Consider the following 22,083-nt stretch of genomic DNA (forward strand, 5'->3'; position numbering starts at 1 on the left):
AGTCTATTTGGTTCGTCTTCTATGACGTTTGTTAGAAAAACTGGATGTGCTATAACTTGGTTCAAGAAATGTAATTTCAGTCTTTTGAAGCCATGTCAAATATGTTGGGACGCCATGACTCCCATTAACGATCTGTTTGACGTCATTGTATAATATTTACTTTCTCTTGTACCTTGACCACAATTTAACATTTTTTGTTTCAATGCTTCTATCATATTTTAAATATTCATATAGTGTTTAGTTAATAAATATTTTAAATTAATAATAAAAGGTGTTGTAAGATTTTTAATTAACTAATGCATTTTTTAATAATTTATTATTTATTAAATAAGGTCATAAAAAGTATACAAATAAATTGTATTTTTAAACTCAAAAATATATTTGTTGTATTTTTTTATTTTTAAATATTTTAAATCCATAGTAAATGGGAAAGAGTTAGATTTTTTCAATTTATAAATATTTTAAATTTCTAAATATTATTATTTTTTAAATAAGGTGATAAAAGTATACAAATAATTTTTATTTTTAAACTCTAAAATAAATTTTTTGCATATTTTTTTAGTTTATAAATATTTTAAATCGATAATATATGGGTAAAACTTAAGAGTAAGATTTTTTAAATTTATAAATATTTTAAATCCATAATAAATGGGTAAGAGCTAGATTTTTTCTATTTATAAATATTTAAATTTGTAAATATTATTATTTTTTAAATAAGGTGATAAAAATATAAAAATAAATTGTATTTTTAAACTCTAAAATAAATTTTTTTATTTTTTTTAATTTATGAATATTTTAAATCGATAATATGTCTATAAGACTTAAGAGTAAGATTTTTTCTCTTTATAAATATTTTAAATATAATTATTTTACTTATTTTATTTTATTTTTAAAATATAAAGCAATAAAAAGTGTAACAATTATTTTTAATTAATAAATATTTTAATTGATATTAAATGGTGTTAAATAAGTAAGAGTTATTTTTTAATTGTTTATTAAAAAAAAAATTTTTTTTATTTTAGATATAAGGTAATAAAAAGTGTATTTGATTTTTTTATTTTTTTTAAATTATTCAAAATTTTATCATGTAATGACGTGTCAGATGATGTGGCAACCTTTGTGTTCATATGCAGTTTCGCACTGATGATGGGGTGACACATAAGCAGTCAAAGCTTACGTGTCACCATTGACTGTCTACATTTACAATGGACCGGTCAAAGTTCAGTAATTTTGCAAATAAGTTGAGGTGGTTGTTTTTATAAATAAATTTTTGAAACTGGTATTTTGGTAAAAAAACCCTCCATTTTACCCATCGGATTGTTTTGATCTCCTTGCTCTAACGAACTACTTTGAATCAAACAGGAAGCATTACCCATTCTATCTGTCGATGAGAATGGTTACAGAAAAAGTAAGGACCAAGAGAAAGGGATTACAGGGATCTAACTTAACAACAGAAACTTCGTAACCCAGATTTGTTGAGAACAAGCAGCCACCAAATTTTCTTCACATATGCATGGGTACTCCCCCTTGTCTTGAACAGCAGCAAAAAAGAATTCAAGGTAGAGAGGACCTGAAACTCCCTTCCTTTTCACCTCAAGTTGAAGAAAACGAAAAGCCCGATTCGCACAACGCTCACACCCACTTTTAATCCCTTTCGTCTTCTCTCGATTCAAGCAGTCGTTCATGTCATCTGGACCTCTCCCCTGCCTGTCTTCGGCATTGTCGAAGGGAACTCCTCCACGTCGAACACGGAATTGTGCTTCGAGTTCTCGAACCTCTCCCCATCTCCCCAAAGAGCGTACGCCTCCTCGCCGTGGATGGCATCGTCTCCGACTTGCATGTCCTCGTCAGAGAGGCGGAGGGGCACTATCAATCTAATCAGAAGGCAGATCAAGCTGGTCATGACGACGTTGACCGTGACAATGAAGAGAATCCCACCGAGTTGGAGACCCATTTGGCGGAATCCTGCCGAGGTCCTGCCGGTTTGTAGCCCGTAAGCCAAGCCAATGTACTTGGGGCTGTCGCCGAAAAAGAGGTGGTTGAGCCTTGGCTCGGCGAAGAATCCGGTGAGAATGCCGCCTAGGCTGCCGGCGACGGCGTGGGTGTGAAACACCGCCATGGTGTCGTCCACCTGCATCAGGAACTTGATATTCTTGTGTAGGACCATCATGGTGTACCATGGGATGCTTCCGGACATCACGCCCATGATTATAGCTGCCCAACCTTGCACCAGTCCTGATCTCACGGATAACCCATTTTTCCAATCCGTCAATCTCAACTTGAAGACTATAAAAGTCGTTTAAAAGGCTCATTAACTTTTTCAGTTTACCTGCTGCTGGAGTGATGCAAACGAGGCCGGTGATCATGCCCTGTACTGCACCGATGACGGACGGCTTGCCGAAGAAGAGGATGTCGAGAAAGAGCCAGACAAGGAGGCTGGTGGCGGCGCAGACGTGAGTGTTGATAACGGCTAGAGAGGCGTCAATATTGGCAAAATAAGGATCTCCGCCATTGAATCCTGTCCAACCCATCCAAAGCAGGCCGGCGCCGGCAAGCATGAGAATGATATTGTTCGGCGGGAATCTCTCCCTGTCCTTGGTCAGCCTCGGACCTACCTGTTTGTTTTGGTATTCAACAAGTATTAGAGAGTAATAAATAATTCGCGGAGTTTATTTGAACCGGACCCATCTGGCCCTAGACCGGACCTAATCCGTCTCTCACCATGCATGCAGCTTGAAGCTTGTGAGGTTCTTACCCAGTATGCAGCCGTGAATCCGGCAATGCCAGACGAGAGGTGGATGACGTATCCACCGGAGTAATCCATGACTCCGGCCTTGTAGAGGAACCCGTCCGGACACCAGAGACTGAAAGCTCCAATGGTGTAAGAGAAAGTAAGCCACAACGGAACAAATAGCATCCAAGCATGGAAGTTCATCCTCCCCAGGAGAGCGCCGGCGATGAGGATCAACGTGATGGCCGCAAAACAGAACTGGAAAAACACCATGGTGGCAGTGGGGAACATACCAGCGAAAGCCTGGCCGAGGAGGAATTTCTGGTCAAGGGCGACATCGGGGCGGCCCCAAAAGTGGACCAGCTTCTTTCCGAAGGACATCTGGTAGCCCCACCCCACCCAGCAGACGAGGACGGCAGCGAAGGCGTAAAGAGCCATGAACGCCGAATTGACGGCCCATTTCTTCTTCACGATGGAGCCGTAGAGGATGACCAACCCTGGCACGCTCTGTAGACCTACTAGCGTCGCTGCCACCATCTGCCATGCGTTGTCTCCCTTGTTCATCCATTCGGGGCTTGCCTCGGACGGGGCGAGGTTGGAAGGAAGGTGGAAGACGGGCGTAGCCATTGTTACAGAGACAGACAGAAAACAGATCGGAGGTGATGGTGGTGGCGCCTGCTGGCTCAATGTTCTTGATATATAAATCTTCTCTAATGAAAGTAGTCATGGTCTGCTTGCAGTTGTATATATAGTATAAACTTGGGACATTTACCAAAATTTATTTAGCTTAAATTTAATTTGACAATTAAATTTGAAAGCTGGGTATTTATTTAATTAATTTTTTTTCGAATATTTTGATAAATGTGATATCGTCTACGTTATTTCTTTTCTCGCCGGAGAGCTGAGTTGCCGTTGGCCAATTCCACCAAATTTGGCCCTTACTGTGCGGTCATCGAACATTTTTGAGCAACAGGATCTAATCCGTGTAAATTTCTCGACGGCCTAGGACTCACTGAGCTGCCAATTTTGTCTTCTTCACAGTTTTGGCGGAATCTTCAACGTTTAAATCGATGGAATCCAAAATTGTCTTCGGTTTGCCACCCCAATTGATACCAACAATGCTTCTTTCTCTTCTCCAAATGCGGAAACTGTTTCAGTAACTGTTCACAGCTTGGCCGTACTGATCTGTGACCATGCTTTCTTTCTAAGCAAATTCCTAGAGATTGGAGTTCTATAATACTGAAAAAGGTGTCTTCTTTGATCGTTTCATTCATCATATCATAATCGAACAGTTGTTCTAAAAGGCGAGGATGACTATGTCATTAAATAATAAATTATGAAATACTCTGGAGGATTGAGCAATATTCATATTAGAGCTTCTTGAGAAGGCGCTGACTTTCATTTAATAATTCGGGAAGATCGATCGAAAGCTTTAAGGATGAGCAATCCTTTCTGGGCGACGTTTCTCTCTCTGGTCAGAACAGTTCAGTTTCATTGCTGTCCTCAGCTGACCCTTTAAATTTTCAGATATTTCCACAAGAACCATCTAAAAAAACAAAAACATCTTATTCAGTATAGTTCTTGATTGGAATCATGAGGTTTCGATTACATCCTGATACTTCTACTATGCGTTCTTCTCCTAATTACAGAATAGCTAACAACTCGCGTTAACGCTATGCAAACCACCTCATGAGCGGCCCCGGAGGAGGCATAATCTTCCCGGCGGCTCGGGAGGACAAATATCAGGCGGGTTCTTGGGGGCAGAATTTCTGGTGTCTCTGGCGGCACGACATCTGGTGGAGGTTTGGGTCTGGCAGGAGCCGGCCGTAAAGGAATAGGCGGTTCAGGAGACTCCGGTCCATGGCCCGGAAACGGAGTTCGAGGTACGGTGTTAGGGACATTTTCCGGCGAGACAGATCTGACTTCTGGCTCTGTTTGAATACCTGTGATCTCATCTGGGGCAGTTTCGGGTATGGACGGCCGTATCTCCGGTGGCATTCAAATTCCAGGAACCTCCGGCGGACTCGTCGCTATTCGGAGTGGGTACGACGGTCTACCGGAACGGGAGAGCGAGAGGAACTTGGCGCTTCGGTGGTGACCATTGTTCTTGCGTGATGAAACTGGCAGCCATTTTGAGGAGCGAGACTGTGAAATCGAACACAGAGATATTGATCTCTTCAGATGATTGAGGGTGGAGAAAGAGAAAGCCATTTTCATTTCACGGTCACTCTTTCGATTCTTTTTTCCCGGCATTCTGTGCCGTTTTGATCTTAAAATTCTTGTTGTTGGTAATGGAAAGAGAAAGGATTCCTTAGCTCGACACGTGTTCAACTCGTCATCTTAATATACCGCGTGGCTGTAAGTTGGGAGCGGTAAGAGTCGTAAGACCATTTGTTTGTTTATTATCATTTTGAAATATTTTAAAATATAATTTTTTCGAAAATTTAAACTTTAGAAAACATTAAAACTTAAAAAATAAGTTTTTCATTATTTAATAAAAATTAAGTTCTTATTGTTTACTTCTTATTTTTAATCTTATTTTAATATTTATAAAAATTAATATATTTCTATGCAGGCCAAAATAAAATTCATAAATAATTTTTATTTTATTTTCTTATTTTTTTAATATTTTAAAAAATTTACCTATTTTAGGAGGTTATTAGTTTTTTGTTTTTTCCAATTTTTAGGAGACAAAACGAGGTACTAGTCATGAGCAGGGTCCCACAATGTCACATTGGTGGGATTCTCGGGTCCCACACAATGTTTCCTTCGCAAATCGCAGCTCCTTGTTTGCTTCCGTGGAAGGGTACTGATTGAGCAGCAGACTGCTGCTAGCAACCACAAGTCCTTCCCCGCTTTGTTAGCCACATTTCCTCTCATCTTCTCTATTTTCTGCTGCTCTTGTTCTCTTTCAATCTTCATCTTCTGTACTTGAGTTGCATTTCATAGACTTCTCAGTCGTTCTAGGGAAAAAGGATTCAACTGGTAAGTTCAGTTCACTTGTTTTTGTATTTTTTGCGGGATGTGGAATCATTTCTCTGTGGATTTAGAAAGTTTGGGCTTTCAGCTCCTGTTTCCGTCTTGTTTTTTCTCAGTGATCTCGGTTGGGGTGGAAAAATCTTTGAATTTCGCTTATCCTGTTTCAGCTCGCATTTCAAGTTCTACTGATTGTAGAATATGCTTTAACGTTTTTTTTTGTTTCATCTCTTATTTTCACTTACTGCTGCTACGGAACTGCTCGCTAAACTCTGGTTTCAGTGTACTGTTTTGCTCGCTCCATTTTTGGGTAATTGGGTTTATTTAGGCAGCAGAGTTCAGAACAAGTGCTCTAGCCCCTAAGTTTATGCTCTAGAAATACTGGCTTTGGGGTTCGCCCATTATGTAGACTGCCTTCTGGTGTTGATCATGAAGAAACCCTTGACCCCAATTGCAGAGATGAAATGAGTTCGCCTATAACTTTTTGTTTTGTCGATCCTTCTTCAACATATTTCTTACTAATTCTTCGGTCGAGTAACAAAAAGAATCGTTTATGCGCTCGTGACCACTTTTTTCCATTTGTGGGTGCTTGTAGATGTTCAGAAATGTAAGTGGAGTTACTAGCTAAAATTTTCCATTTCTTTTTTTCGCTCGCTCACCAAACAGTTGAAAGAAGACAACGTATTGCTTTTCTGATTTTCCCCCTCCGTCACTAAATGGCGTCATCCGTGTTCAATGGTGCTGAGACTCTCACTCTTATCCGCGGGAAGCATTCGAACAAGCTTGGTTTTTTGCAGTCTGATTTCCAAGGAAGATGTTTTTCCCAGATGGGTTTGGTTTCCTACGGTGGGTATTCTAGGGGGAGGACCCTAGCTCCCAAATGCAGTTTGTCATCCTCGAGGCCAGCTTCTCAGCCTAGGTTCATACAACATAAAAAGGAAGCCTTTTGGTTTTATAGGTTTCTCTCCATAGTTTATGACCATATAATAAATCCCGGACACTGGACTGAGGACATGAGAGACGACGCTCTTGAGCCAGCTGATCTCAGTGATCGAGATATGATAGTGGTTGATGTAGGAGGTGGGACTGGCTTCACTACTTTGGGAATTGTCAAGCATGTTGATGCAAAGAATGTCACTATTCTTGACCAATCCCCCCACCAGCTTGCCAAGGCCAAGCGGAAGGAGGAACTCAAGGACTGCAAATTTATTGAAGGTGATGCTGAAGATCTTCCTTTCCCAACTGACTATGCAGATAGATACGTATCCGCTGGAAGGTAATTTATGTGTTACTTGATTTCTGAATTTGGTAGGATTCTTTACCATGTTTATCTGTTTAGTGGATCTTGATGCCAATTTTTCCTCAATGATCTGTTTGTTGGCGAGGTTCAGGTTCAGTTATTTGTAGTTTAAGATATGACTATATCATTCATTTTACCTTTGGTTATGAGCAAATAACCTAAGTATTTGAAAGTGAAAGAGACCTCCTTTTCCAGAGGCAGTCTTACCCTTTTTCTCTCCCCTGATTAATTCCAATAAACATTTTTTGAACTGCTATTGTCTAGTTGTTCAGGTTACTATGTGATTATTCGTTTTACTCATTTTAATTTTAGGTTAATTTCTCTTATCCCCCTGAATTTCACAAATCATTGCACCCAACCACTCTCTTATTTGATTATTTGACAAAGAGATGACAAATCTACTCTCACTTTAATTTATTTTACAATGATTTTTTTCAAAATTTTAAAATTAAAATAAGAAGGGGGTGGACCTCTTCCCCTCCTTCCCTCCTGCTGTCAAGAGGAAGAGAGGAGGATGGGCCCTTTCCCCTGAACCATGGCAGGCAGCGACCCGCCACTGTGCAGGGGGAGAGGGGAGGATAGGCCCTTCCTCGTCTATATTCTCTGTAACCTTCTCTGTTTACTGAAAAGGAGGAGGACAGGACCTTCCCCCTCCCTCTGCATGGTGTGGGCAACTTTTGCTTAGTCTCCCTTGTGGTTTTGAGTCCTAAGGTATTACGAGCATATATGTTCGGTCTCCCCCCCTCAGCTTGCATGTCAGAAGGTCTGCAGACTGCTGCCATTCTGGCCGGTATCCACCCATTTCACTCCCAGATGAGGAAGTCGTGGCCTCCTCCCTTCCTCCCAGAGTAGGAGGGAGGGAGGGTTTTTTTTTTCATTTGTTGTTAATTTTTTTAATAAAATAAGTAATGATTTTATTGGTGAATATTAATAATGGTAGATTTATCAACTTTTTGAAAAAAAATCAAATAAAGGGAAAGTGTAATGATTTTTTAATCCAAGAGTGTGAGAGTAATTTACAAATTTGTGAAGGTTTTGATAATCTCAACCCTTGTTATTTCTATTATTGTGCAAGATTAACACAATTTAGGAAGACACACAAAAAGGAAATTTATTAAACTTGATTTTCATGCTTAATCCCCAAACCAGAACTTTTCTAGGCTGCGTTAACCTAGGCTGGTGGACTCATTGTATTGTCAAAACCTGAGTTTGATATATGATATCTGTTATTCTGAAGAAAGTCTTTAAAAGGAATTTCTCTTCATTTCCCACTTTAAGTTTTCCATTTTACTAAAAACCGATATGAATGTGCTTTGCAAGAAGATCAGACCATCTTTATTCTTGGAAGCAAATTCAATCAGCGAAAAGAAAATAGTAAATGTGAAAGCTAGTGAGTGTAGGGACCCCTCATTGCCCCCTTTTTTCGAGTGTAATGAGTGCTTTATTCTCACGGATGCAGTGTGCATGTACATCAGTAAGGCTTTTCAGTCATAAGCGTTCACTGAAACTTTTGTTTGGATCTGTGTTCTCAGCATTGAGTACTGGCCGGACCCTCAAAGGGGGATCAGGGAAGCTTACAGGGTCTTGAAGCTTGGTGGTAAAGCCTGTCTAATTGGTCCTGTATACCCAACATATTGGTTGTCACGCTTCTTTGCTGATGTCTGGATGCTCTTTCCAAAGGAAGAAGAATACATAGAATGGTTTGAAAAAGCTGGATTTAAAGATGTGAAGCTCAAAAGGATTGGCCCCAAATGGTATCGTGGGGCTCGTCGACATGGCCTCATCATGGGCTGCTCAGTGACAGGTGTGAAAAAGGCATCAGGGGATTCTCCTTTGCAGGTAGGCATATTTATTCGTTCAGGAGTTAATTTGCTTCATGTATTGAAAGCATTTTCTAGATGGAATTTCCTTATATGGTTTTGCTTGGTTTCTCTCATGGTTTTGAGTTCTAAGGTATTTTGAGCTTGATTGGCTTTTAAAATGTTGAAAAATAGTACATTTTCGAAGTCTATTTCTAGCAAATTTGACTAGTAAATCCCTAGTTGATGCAGATGTGACATTATCAGGTTTACTGAAACCAACTTAATAAGGGTTTGATTGCAAGTTGCTTGACATCTTGTTAGTCTCATAAGAAGAAGTTAGACTGTCTATTAGTATGATACATGACGTACAATCTACCATCGGTTTCAGCCACTTAACTTCCTAGAAATATGTAAATCTTTGGTATGGTAACCAATGCTGCATGGTGATCTTAGATGTTCTACTCTAAGGTATATATGAAGACATAGAAGAACCAATCAGTTGCAACATGAAGACATTTTTCTCCCGAAAACATTTGACAATTTACTTCTAAACCCTTGGATCTAGTATTCGGCATCCTCTTCCTTTTTGTTTTAAGGTTTACTTGTGGTGGATCATGATCTCTGCTCTCCTAGCAAAGAGGTTACTGTGATCGGATTTGGATGACATTGTCTGTGTAATCCAATTCTCTTATCATTTGAGAAAACATTTTGGAGCATCCACCTTATTGCAACATCCATCACTTGGTTAAATTATATTAAATTTAATGGCAGGAGCTCAGTAGACCGGGTAACAGTCAATCCTCGTACTACACAAATAATTAACTCATGCCAATATATTCAAAGATGTCTATCCCGATACTTGGAACAATGGTTGCTCTGTGTCCTCCAGTTTGTCTTCTTAGCAAATAGTTCACTAATGACCACAGCCATATTTATTTACAAATTCACATATTCGAATGCTGCTGCTAATGTTACTAAATCTAGCTTGCTTAACACTCCTACAACAACCATCTCTGGGTGCATTCTTACACTATTATATGAAATTTAAGATGCAGGAATTGAGAAGGCTATGACTATCAGTTTTCATAACAGAAGAATTGAACCTTACCAATACACCTCAAAAAAGGAAGAGACAAATGAAATTACTTTGATCTCCTTAACAACTGGAAACCCATGAGCTTTGAAAGGCTACCATTAGTATCTCCATGGAACATATTGAATACTGATCTAAGAAACAAATACAATGCTTACGAGGTAGAGTAGGAAGAAGGTTTATATTGGTTGATGGGTCCAAAACCAGCTAAGCAGAAGTGTAGGTATTTGTTCATTTTTTACAATGACAGTTACATTCTTCCTCCCCAATCCAAGAATTATCTGTAAGAACTGAATAAGCTCCGTGAAATTTGCATTTTTCTTCCATCAATGCTAATGATCTCTTTTTCTGGGTGCATTCACAGCTTGGTCCCAAAACTGAGGACGTGAGCAAGCCCGTGAACCCATTTGTGTTCCTCCTGCGCCTCATCCTCGGTGCCATGGCTGCTACCTATTATGTGCTGGTGCCCATTTACATGTGGCTCAAAGATCAAGTAGTTCCCAAAGGCAGGCCAATCTGAAAGCAGAAGATCAGAGAAAGCTGAATAGATGAACCAAAGCCAAAAAGGGCAGGCTCTGGTCTTCCCACCATTTTCATTCCGGTGTAACCGCAAGAAACAGCTTTTGTTAAGCCATCTCTGTAGCGTTCATCTTGTTCAAGTCACTTCTACTGATGACACTCCAGTTACATCTTCTAGGAATTATGTTTCAAGCAGCAGTATCATGTGTCTTGTGAGATATGCAATCTCAGCCCAATGTTATCTTGATCCGAAGACGGCCAAGCTCAGCTTCACCACTAAGATCAACCTTCTAAAAACACTCTTTTGTAAACATTTCTGTAGAGTCGATTTAAAAAACAAGTAAAAAAAACAAAAAAATTAAAATTTTGACTCCTTCGTCGTTCACCGACTCAGTCTATGAACTCTGTCTCCATCTCGTTCCACCAAAACCCATCGAATTCAATCCCAGCTTAATTTAAAGAGACGGAGCCACCTTGACTGGTGGCAGACGCTGTGAATTAAGTCCAGACCGGGGTTCTTAAAGAAGCAGAAGGAAAGAGATACGAGTAGGCGGATGCGCTCGTCTTACGTCCAGCTTATGTGGCTTTTCCAGATGTTGGGTCCAGGAATATACCGTATCAAGATTCTTTAATTATTTTTTTATAAAAATAATTCATTTTTTAATTTTTAATCTTATCTTGTTTGATAATTTTTAAATATATATATATATATATATTTTACCGGTTTATTAGCAAGTGATTGGGCATATAATTTATTTAAACATTTGTGAGAAGACCCTTTTTGTAGTCCGGCCCGGTTTTATAATACCAACTCCGTCAACCGGTAATTTAACTGTCCGTTGGGTCATATATATCAGCCCAGGGTCAGACCCGGTTTTACATGCGCATGTGGACGGTGAATTTTAGACCAGGCAATTGGAATTTTTTGAAAAAACGGGAAAAGCAATTCCGGTGCATCGACAGACTCAGTAGATAAAAAAAGCCAGAAATAAATAACTACAGAGACCAAAAAGAAGAACCGAAGAAGCCATCCCCTGTTCTCCTTTCCGTTTATTTATCCTTACCTTGGTTAACACGCGAGAATTAAACTCCTGGGAGCAATTCAATTGGAAAAAAGAAGCTTAAAAATGGACATTTGACTGTCGCTTTTTTCTTCCTATTTATTAGACAAATAATTCGCCCTACAAAAGGCCCTTAGAGGACAGGCTTCTGTGCATCTTCATCCTCTTTCGGAGTCTCCTCGTCTTCCTGCTCTCTTTTCCCTGCAACTCTGCGAATTCGTTTCCACTTTTCTTTTTTTCTCGTCGTTGTGCAGTCATGGCTGATGGTTTGACTAGAGAACAGACGGAGGAGTTTCAGGAAGCCTTTTGTTTGTTCGATAAGGACGGTGATGGTAATAATACTCTGCTCGGTGACTGCCTTCTATTTGTTTAGTTTTTCCTTTTTGCTTTTTGATAAAAACCGATGGGTCTGTGATCGTGGGTGGAATCGCGGAAAGATGGATTTTGTTTGTTCGAGGTTTGGAAGCACTGGGTATGTTTACTATGAAGAGATTTATGGTGTAAAATGAATTGGCTTTTGCTTGGAGATGATAAAATTCTTTTTGGGTTTGTTGGGGTTGATGGCTTTGTCATGTTTTCACCTCATCGAATTCTTTTCTTTCTTTTTTGTTGATGTTTGAGGATAGAATAGGAGTTTTTATTGGACTTCTCTTTGGAGGTTTTGATTTTTGTTACTTTGCTGATATGGGTATTTCGTTTCGTTGCAGGTCGCATCACTATTGATGAACTAGCCACTGTTATCCGTTCGTTGGGTCAGACCCCGACAGAAGAAGAGCTCCATGATATGATTCGGGAGGTCGATGTCGATGGTAATGGAACCATCGAGTTTGGAGAGTTTCTGCATCTCATGGCGAGAAAAATGAAGGTACAGAGAGAACAGAAACCCTCCGTGTGAAATATGAATGCCATAAACCAGCTCTATAAGATTATTGTCCGACAGGTAGCGTTGGTGTGCATGGAGTTTCAAAATTTTCAAACGAAACGTCCGAAGTCTTTAACTGCTGAAAACGTTGATTTGGGTTTTTCATCAAATTAGCGATCTGTTGATTGGGCAGTTGTTTGCTTCTATCCTGTCAAGGAAAAACCTACTCCTTTTGACTTTTGTTTTTTTTTTTTTAATTTCTTGCAGGAGACTGACGCGGAGGAGGAGCTGAAAGAAGCCTTCAAAGTGTTTGACAAGGATCAGAATGGTTTTATCTCTGCTAATGAGGTAAACTTACTAGTTTTTCATGACAGAAAGAAGAATCTGTTCTTCTTTGAAGGAGGGGATGAAACTCCTCCACAAAGTGCAATTATTGAGGCCTCTTATATCTATTTCTCTTAGGTGGCTGGTTGACTTCTGTGTTCAGTCATGAACAATTACAGGAATTAATCAATCTTCCTTGTTGAAAATTAAACTCATAAATGGGTTTTCGTTCAAGAGCTTTTTGAGATTGACTTGAACCATTTTATTGCAGTTGAGGCATGTGATGATCAATCTTGGGGAGAAACTGACTGATGAAGAGGTGGAGCAGATGATTAGGGAGGCTGACATGGATGGTGATGGGCAGGTCAACTATGAAGAGTTTGTGAGGATGATGATGACTGTTTAGATCAGATCCCTGCAACAAAATTCAGATAGAATCACCATTCCATTTCATTCCCTTTTTTACTTTGTAGATTGATCTAGTCACTGTATCTTTGATAGTCTGAATCCCACATTACCAGTTGAAGTTGTATTATCTTGTAATTTTGGAATCCATCAAAGAAATACACAACTAGGAAAGATATCTATATCTTTATTCATTTTCATTTCAGTTTTCAGAGGAATCATGAGCGTTCAATACTTTTCTCATCAACTTGGCAATCCGCAACTTCTGTAAACAATTGATACGATACTGATATATTTTTATATTTGATCTTTTTTTTGTAATCTGTTGTAGTAGACATTTAATATGGTACGAATTTGTAGTATATCAATATATTGTTTTGGATGATACGCGATACTGATCCGAGCACCCAAGAAGACTTCAAGCATCACCAACAGTCTTGTTCACAGCAGTGGTTTCGTGCCTCTGTAATAAGCCGACAACAGTGATGACTTCCCTAAGATTTGGTGGTTTAGACTTCACCGAGATGCTTCTTTTGATTGCAGAATCGTTGCACATGGAGGAGATTTTCTCATTCGTTACTGCCTCCTCCCGACGTTCCCTTTTTTATGCTCTGGGTGTTAGAACTTTTGTTTCTGCAATGGAGACCTTTATGACCAGTTCGTCCTCGCTAGGGTGGCTTCCTTCTTGCCCCGAGGTTTCGTTTTCACGGCAACGGGTTGAAGGAAGGTTTGACTCGGAAAGAAGTCTTCTATGGTAGGTTCCCAGGACAGTGGCATCGAAACGAAACCTGTCTGCTCTTCTGATTTTAATTTAACATGCGAGCAGGAGATTCCTGAACGAAATTGAAGTGGAGGCGTAAAATAGTATAAAAAAAGAATTGAAGGGTTCCCTTGTATAATTAATCTTCCTCTTGCACAGAATCCTTCTTCTCTGCTTCCTCGTCTTCTTCGTCTGTTTTCCCTGCACCTGCAAGTTGGGAGTCCATTTTCCCTTTTTCCCGTCTCTTAGGCAGTTATGCGGAAGTTTGACATGTGAACCACGATTATTGGATGCTCATTTGTGAACTCAGATGAGGATAGTGATGGTAACGATACTCTGCTCATTTTACATTAGATATTAGACTGTTCATCTTCTTTGTGTTTTATTTTTTCACAAGTAAAGTTTATTTACTTGTCTGTTTGTCTTCAATTATCCCAATGGTAATGTTGATAAAATTATCAAATTCTATCAGCTCTTATCTTTATCTCTATCACCCGAAACATCTTACTAGCCACGAAATCCAATTCTTGTTTCAAAAGTCTCAAAGTTTTCTCTTGATTACTTGCAATATATTTTGTAGAATTGTCGTCCCAACAACACAAGGTCCACACAATTACATACTGAAAGAGCTAACAAGCTACCCATTCAGCAACAAATTAGAATTCAGGTTTTATCACATACACTAGCTAGTTGCTGCTTGCATGTCTTCCACAACTTTGCAATCACCACATAAAGCACAGTTAGGAATAATACATGTGAAAACACTCAAGACACGATGGATTATTTAAAGACCCACGACATACCTCAATGCAGAGAAGACAATTGGTTGTGAAGTTGAGATTTCTACACAAGCCACACAAGTTATTCACCAAACAGAGAAACGAGATAGCTAATATACTACCAGTTCAGCCCTAGGCTGGAACTGGTTCACGCACAGCGCCATTGCCGGAGGAGATCAAACCCTCATAGTACTCAACCAAGACTTTCCACCCACCAGGGCACATAAATCCATCTGGAGGGTTCTCTTTGTTCTTTGCAAGGGTACGCATCTGGAGAGAAAAAAATTGTTCAACCTGACTGTCCATATCAAACATAAAGTAGCTAACAAAAAAAGAAACAACATGGACAGGAGAGGATTACCTTTGTCCCAGATATGAACAGGAAATCCTGGGGCCTGGCTGGATCAAAGAAGGCCATTTTCATTTTGGTCTTGTCATAAGCAGCTACCTGTGTTGATACGCCGATGCGAATACAATATCAATCTAAATGAGATTGTGAAAAAAAAAAATTTAAGTGCCTGGGCAAGTGAAATTACCCTGAAAGGGAGGATATTAAGCCTCTCGAGTCCTGGGGCCATACTGAGTACCATTTTCCCATGATCAGCATTATAGATGTCTCGCTTTTCAGTGGGATGGCCCATGCCAGCTGGGTCTCTGCCAACAATATAGAAGTTTGCCCCTGCGTTTATCCGTGCCTTTGCATGCCACTGAACCTCAGTAGGGCCAGCATAATGCATGGGAGATGGGAAGATTGCAACAACTGTTGTCTCTGGGTTCAGCACACCCTCTTCAAGCACCTGAAATATTTTTCAGTAGAAAACTATATGTCATGAATGGCATAAGAATCATTTGTTAATATAAGATGAGGTGAAAATTTTGTTCTGTGCAAGTTGATGAAATTCTGACAAGTTCCTGCGTAAAGGTGCCTGTTTGTCCACACCCAGTTTTTGTCGGAACACGAGCTTTCTGTTTCTAATAATTCAGTCAAACTTGTTTCAGTGTTAAGAGACTCAACATAGTCTAAGTGTGGTTACAGGAATAACTGTTTGATATCCTATTATGTGGTGCCATTTGTGGAGTTCCAGTAGACAAAAGATCTTCAAATATTATGATTTAAAAAAAAAAAAGACAAAAAGACACAGATAAATAGTTAAATTTTAACATGAAATGGTACATAACTTAAAAGGATGGCCAGGTTTTCAGTCCTACCAATACTTGGATCAAAGCCAATTCAGGGTGGACATAGTTCATGTGAACTGATATTGTTCTTTTCCCAAGTATTTGAGTAGAAGAAAATTTTCAAATGAAGTGTTCTTACCAACCTTCTCATGTTGCTTCATTCTCCAACTCAGGGGTATGTCATCTGCTTTTGTGTAGCCTCCCAAGGGGTGAAGCAAGAGGACCGGGTTCTTGTATCCCATCTCAAGAAGTCGCCTACGGGTATCAGTCATAAGCAAAGCATGCCCATTGTGCACAGGGTTGCGGAGCTGGAAAGCAAATACTGCATCAGCATTACGCCTAGTAAATTCTTCCCGGAGTTCAGCAGGAGAGAGCCGGTATTGATCGAGACCATCATTGTACTTTATTGATTCTATAACCTCTAAGTCACCGCCAATAAACCAGTCTCCAGCATGTGTTATTGTTTCTTCAACATATGGTAAGCCTGAAGCAGTGGTTCCCCATGTTCGGGCTATTCTTTCTTCTTTATTGTGCTTGTAAATCTCAATGCTGCAATGATCAAGCATAAAAAAGAAAACTACTAGATTTTTATCAAGATCTTGGTGATAAGAAAGTGCATAATTTCTTCTTTATTTGTTTGAGCTAGTTGATTATCTTGGAAAGAAGTTTAAAATTCACTACTAGAAGCTAATGACAGTGATATCAACATGTACAGGCACTCTTAAATGGAAATGAATTCCTTTCAAAGTGCAGTACCAATGACAATGTGAGCTCTTGGCGTATAGATCATCTCGATTATGGCCAACACCATTCCGCCAGACATACGTACCATTGCATTTTTCGATGATTGTCAAAGCCCTCTATCAATGCCAGGAAACAAATGGAGAGAACTATAGAAAGAACGTTGACTACAGTCTGTCTTAACAAAAAGTGTTTTGAGAAACAAAGTATTTGACGATATGTTAAAAAGAAAGTTCTTATGCAACAACAAACCATCCAACCAAGTTCTTAAAGTAGCATAATGTCCAGTAGCTAAGTAAAGTCAGGCTTCTACAGAAACACCAGGATGACATAGAAAAATTGACAACTTCTTCAAAAGAAATAAACTCATTTCACCAGGTACAGCCATCTTCAGCTAAGAAATCTACTCTTAAGAACTCTCCAGTCAAAGTTTTCACGATACAATGACTACTAAAGCCCCAAGGAGCACTGTACAACGAATACCACAGGAGAAACTCAGTTGTGCCTAGTGTTAGTCATTAAAAAAAGCATACAAAAAAATAGAAACCGAAATTCTATTCCTAAAAACAAGGGAAGTCGGAACCTTCAGCATTCCTAAAAGTTTGCCTCCATATCTCAATCTGTATAGACATATATCATGAATGAAAAGAAAATCATATAAAAGTGGCCTTTGACCTTACTCTCTCAAAATCGCGATTGGTTGATCGCGAGAATCAACAAGGGCGACTTTGCTGGCCTCCCCGATTTCCCGCTTCTGGGCATCGTCAATGGCCAGAACAATCGGCACCGACATGTTGACGCGTGAACCGTCATCCAGCAGGAGTGAGTTAAAATGAAGTGTTTGGAGGAACTCGGATTCTCTCATGAATCCGGATAGGGGACTAGCCCATCCTTCGCTGAGTACATGCACCCATTCAAGGTCGATCCTAGATAGCTTGATGCGCGGCACAGACAACGCTTCCCGGCGCTTCTGGTCCCGCAGCGGCTTGTCCACCACAAGGTCCACCAGCTTTCCCCCATCCGGCTCGATCAAACCCGCCGAAACCCAGAAGCTCTTCCCACCCCAATTTGCTTTCTTCCCCAAAACGGGAACCCTGACGGCCGAATTGAAATGGGTCTTCGAGGTCGGGTTCTGCAGAGCCGGAGCTCTGCACAGAAAGTTGCTTATGGACGCCATTATTGGCTGCGGTTAGAGCTCCTTGTGCCAAGGGATTATAAATGTCAAGCTGAGGGCCATTCCAGGAATAAAATATTTGAATTTCGGTTGGCGTGACATGGCGTCAGCAGACACAAGTCTCGCCTCTTCGAGGAGCCAAGCTTAAATCAAGAAAAAAAGACAAATACAGACCCAGATTTCTATCAGACAAACGAAGGACAAGAAGGGTATGCATCACTGGAAATCGAGAAACTCAATAGATGAACCTGGACACGTTTTCAATTTTTAGTTCCTAATAGTTTTTTATTTCTTCCGAGTAAGAATTGGACTAGTGTTTGTTGCTATCTGAATCGTCTCATGCTGTGAAGCTTCCTACCACCACTATAGAATTCAAAAATGGCGCACTCAACAGGAAAAAGGAAGTGCTGAAGAGTTTTTTTGCAACCTAACAATCGTAATGACGTCCACAATCATCGTAGTTGTCGCTGAAGCCTGATGGCAATGAAAATGGTAAAATCCTTTTGATCCAGGAGAGCTTTTCGTGTCTGCATGTCGGCCCACATCGTCTCCGAAATTCCTGTGTGTGTCAAAAGTGGACGAATTTGATTAGAAAAAGTCGAATTTAGAACTCGGAAGAGTTTTGCAGGGTAGGCTGATTAGTTTCAATAATTGCCAATCGTTCGTAATTGATTTAGGAAAGTTTTTACTTTTTATTGGTTGATTGTTAGGTGTGGATGAACGCCATGTACCTTACAGTTTTAGGTTTCCTTTGACAAGCTGCCAATGGTTCTAAGGGAAGCCCCTCTCCATAACTACAATTATATGAGCTCTGAAAAAAATCTTATTTATTGGTACACGTTTATTATCTTTTATTTATAATAAACAAATAAAATTAGTATATTAATTTACCGAGACGGGCAACCATGGTATTAACCGACACAAACCCAAAATCGTATGGAAAAGAAAAATATTTCATTGACTTCATTAACTTATTATAATAAAAGTACGTGAACCTTTATTTATAATAGAGGAACATAGTAAAGTCCAATTACAATAAAACTAACTTTGTCCCTATTACACCAAAACTCTAACACTTAAGGATAAGTATTAATATAATTAAATAACTCATATAAATAGAAGACAAACATAACTCAAACTATAACTCTTTGACGTGACCATAAGATAAAGATGTCAGCTTGTGGTTATCTTTATAAGTCCTTCTTGATCTTCCAACCGGCTTGTGGTTATTTTTTTGAGTCTTTCTTAATCTTCCAACTTATGTGATAAGGGACATCGTGATAATCATGGTGGGTTCTACTTTTTATGTGTTTGGCCAATCTTGTGGGTTCCTTGGTCGTGTGACCCATCTTATAATACTTTTAGATATGTGGGTTTTTCTTTGTCGTGTGGGCTTGAACCCATTTTCCAACAACACCGATGTGCAAAACTATCATCATATTATCTCCAATTACTCTTCATATTAATAATAGGGAATTTTACTAAATAACCATTTTCTTAACAAATATAACCATCTTTCAAACTTAATATGAAAATACCTAACTTTGATTGGTCAACTACAAGTGTATAATTTAAGATGACATGTCAGCTTTGACCGTGGTGTCATGTCATCATGCCACATCAGTACCCAAATGAATTAACACCATGTCACCTAACATGTTATCACATCGACACATCATCAAACATGTGTACGATATGCCATCATGACATATCATCACATGCCATATCAGCACTCCACGTCAACACACTTTTTTTTTCTCTTATTTTTCTTTCATTATTGATTTAAGTTTTTTTTCTAATTTTAAAATATTTTAAAAATCTTACACATTTCATTACCTTCTATTAAATATAATAAAAATATATATAATTGTTATTAATTATATAAAAATAATTTGCTTATGTAATCAATACCTTACATTATCAATTTAAGATATTATTTAATTTAATACAATATTTTGTAAAAAATAATTTAGTTTTTAAAAATCTTATTTATCGGTACTTATTTTATTATCTTCTTTTTTATAATATAAATATTATATTTGAATATTGATCAATTAAAAATCATATTCTAATTTATTTAACACATTTTATTATTGATTTAAGATATTTTTAAAATTTTAAAATATTTGAAAATTTTATTTATGTTTTTAAAAACCTGGTATGTATATATGTGTTTTATTACCTTCTATTTATTTTAATAAAACTTAAAATTTAATATTAATTAATTAAAAAGTATTCTCTAATCTATTTAACACATTTTGTTAGCGATATAAGATATTTAATTTTTTTTAAATATTTTAAATTTATTTTAGTTCTCAAAAATCTTATTTATTGGTACAGTTTTATTACTTTCTATTTATAATAAACAAATAAATTTAGTATATTAATTAATTAAAAATCATAATTTTATAATAAAAGGTAATAAAACGTGTAATGACAAATAATATTTTTGAAAACTAAAATATTTTTAAATTATAAAATATTTTAAATCGATAATAAAATGTGTTAATTACTTTAAAAATAAATAAATAATATATTTTTTATATTTGGTTACAATAAATGGAAGGTAATGAAATACGTACCAATAAATAACGTTCTTAAAAACTAAAATAAAATTTTTAACTATTTTAAAATTAAAAATATCTTGAATCAACAGTGAAAGGGTTAGATAGGTAAGAATATGATTTTAAATTAATTTATATACAAATTTATATTTTTCTGATATAAAAAGGGTTATAAAATATTAACAACAAATAAGTTTTCAAAAACTAAATTAAAAATTTGAAAAATATTTTATTAAATTAAATAATATCTTAAATCGACAATGTAAGGTATTAATTACATTAGAAAATCATTTTTAAATAATAAAAATATATATTTAATTATATTAAATAGAAGATAATGAAATATATAAGATTTTTAAAGCCATAAATTAATTTTTTAAAATATTTTAAAATGATAAAAGAACTTAAATCAATAATAAAAAGAAAATGGCAGAAAAAAAGGTATGCTAACATAGTGCATTGATGACATGTCAAAGTGACATGTTGTACACATGTTTGAATTTGTGTTGATGTGATGATGTGTCAAGTGACATGGTGTTCATCCATTTGTTTGTTGTTATAGCTTGATCATGTGGCACCACGTAAATGGTCGAAGTTGACGTGTCGTCTTCGTCTATACGCATTTGCAATTGAACGTTCAAAGTTGGGTATTTTTTATATTAAGTTTAGAATTTGGTTAATTTTATTAATATTTATTAAAAATAAGTAATTTAGTAAAATTCCCGATGCGATAATTCCAAGATTCCTAGACGACTTCACCTAGGCATACAATAGAGTAATTTTCTAATATTCTTACCTTGCAACCCCAACTTACTCTATAATGAAGTTGGTTTTTCAACTTTGTCCCAATAATCCCCATTATAGTAGTTTACTACTATAAATACATAAAATTAACAAAAAAATAATAAAAAAATAGTAAAAATTTGTAATTATACATTCTAAATCCCAACCCATCCCCACCTCAAATATGAGCAAGGTTTTATACTTCACCCACCACACCCCCACGAGATCAAACAATAATTCATCCCCACAAACAAGGAGAATTCTTGGGTTCTTCAAAATTTGGGTTGGTTTGATCAAGTGTGAATTTGTCCTATGAGTGATTTTTTTTTTACTTGACATATTTATTTAATTGGACCAATCCTGAGTTATCATGGGTTGGTTACGGGTTTATTCGCATTACTCGATTAATAAATGGGTTAGATTCGGGTTCGAAACAAAGCTCAATAAGTCTATTTTTATAAAGAGTAAAAATATAACACTTGTTTTTTAATATTTATTTATTAAAATAACTTGTTTACAATAAAATTCATTTATAAAATTTATATCCTTTGATTTTAGATAAATATATTATAATATTATATATTTTATTAATATTTGAAGAGGTTAATCTGAATAGGACCTGAACTCGGGTCAAGTTGGGTATAGGTCTACATTTTAAAGCTGTTTAATAAACGGGTCAAGGTCAATCCATTTAACAATAAGTTTTGATTGAGCTAACCTGAACCCAACCCACTGCAACCCTTTAGTTTGGCCCCTCAACTCAATTTGCCTCTTTGAAACACTGAGTGCACTCAACAGAATCACGAGTTGACTCACCTGACTTGCCTAGAATAGAAGGGTGAAGGGGAAGGACGTGACGCTGCTCAAAATTACCTCTTCCAGCTCTGGAAGTTTTAAATGCGCCTTCCACCATAGCTGGCAAAGCATGGCCACTCTTCATTGGACCTTCCAAGCAAGGAGACTCACAAAAAGTTGGCTCGAACATAGAGAAAACCATTCCCAGCTCTCCGTTTCTGAGCAAAGACAAAAA

General features: G+C 37.7%; 4 protein-coding genes across 5 annotated transcripts; 2 read left to right on the forward strand and 2 right to left on the reverse strand.

Annotated features, from left to right (window-relative positions):
- Window positions 1–1,681: 1,681 nt before the first annotated feature.
- Window positions 1,682–3,364, reverse strand: LOC137935460 (ammonium transporter 2 member 5-like). The gene is made up of 3 exons (XM_068780111.1): window positions 2,756–3,364; window positions 2,330–2,615; window positions 1,682–2,235 (listed from the first exon to the last, which is right to left on the reverse strand). Exons 1-3 carry the CDS (start codon window positions 3,356–3,358, stop codon window positions 1,682–1,684), a joined length of 1,443 nt encoding a protein of 480 aa, XP_068636212.1. The 5' UTR covers window positions 3,359–3,364.
- Window positions 3,365–5,571: 2,207 nt separating this feature from the next.
- LOC137934191 (2-methyl-6-phytyl-1,4-hydroquinone methyltransferase, chloroplastic-like) lies at window positions 5,572–10,646 on the forward strand. The gene is made up of 4 exons (XM_068778459.1): window positions 5,572–5,716; window positions 6,374–6,983; window positions 8,540–8,846; window positions 10,267–10,646. The coding sequence occupies exons 2-4, from the start codon at window positions 6,424–6,426 to the stop codon at window positions 10,420–10,422; spliced, it is 1,023 nt and encodes a 340-aa protein (XP_068634560.1). The 5' UTR covers window positions 5,572–5,716; window positions 6,374–6,423; the 3' UTR covers window positions 10,423–10,646.
- Window positions 10,647–11,650: 1,004 nt separating this feature from the next.
- Window positions 11,651–13,344, forward strand: LOC137934464 (calmodulin-like protein 11). Its single transcript, XM_068778805.1, has 4 exons — window positions 11,651–11,814; window positions 12,190–12,347; window positions 12,612–12,692; window positions 12,940–13,344. The coding sequence occupies exons 1-4, from the start codon at window positions 11,739–11,741 to the stop codon at window positions 13,072–13,074; spliced, it is 450 nt and encodes a 149-aa protein (XP_068634906.1). The 5' UTR covers window positions 11,651–11,738; the 3' UTR covers window positions 13,075–13,344.
- Window positions 13,345–14,373: 1,029 nt separating this feature from the next.
- Window positions 14,374–17,820, reverse strand: LOC137934049 (ATP sulfurylase 1, chloroplastic-like). 2 transcript variants are annotated; one of them, XR_011109153.1, is made up of 6 exons: window positions 17,213–17,820; window positions 15,935–16,340; window positions 15,149–15,409; window positions 14,974–15,060; window positions 14,637–14,882; window positions 14,374–14,547 (listed from the first exon to the last, which is right to left on the reverse strand). XR_011109153.1 is itself a non-coding variant. In XM_068778246.1 (5 exons), exons 1-5 carry the CDS (start codon window positions 17,707–17,709, stop codon window positions 14,745–14,747), a joined length of 1,389 nt encoding a protein of 462 aa, XP_068634347.1. In that variant the 5' UTR covers window positions 17,710–17,820; the 3' UTR covers window positions 14,374–14,744. The 2 variants fall into 2 exon arrangements, 1 of the variants encoding a protein (XP_068634347.1); XM_068778246.1 differs by having other exon boundaries at window positions 14,374–14,882.
- Between the last annotated feature and the right edge of the window lie 4,263 nt (window positions 17,821–22,083).

This window comes from Aristolochia californica, unplaced genomic scaffold, assembly GCF_029961685.1.
Source record: "Aristolochia californica isolate CCGP_79_NKW_82.1479 unplaced genomic scaffold, dmAriCali1.0.hap1 SCAF_6, whole genome shotgun sequence".
Lineage (NCBI taxonomy): Eukaryota > Viridiplantae > Streptophyta > Magnoliopsida > Piperales > Aristolochiaceae > Aristolochia > Aristolochia californica.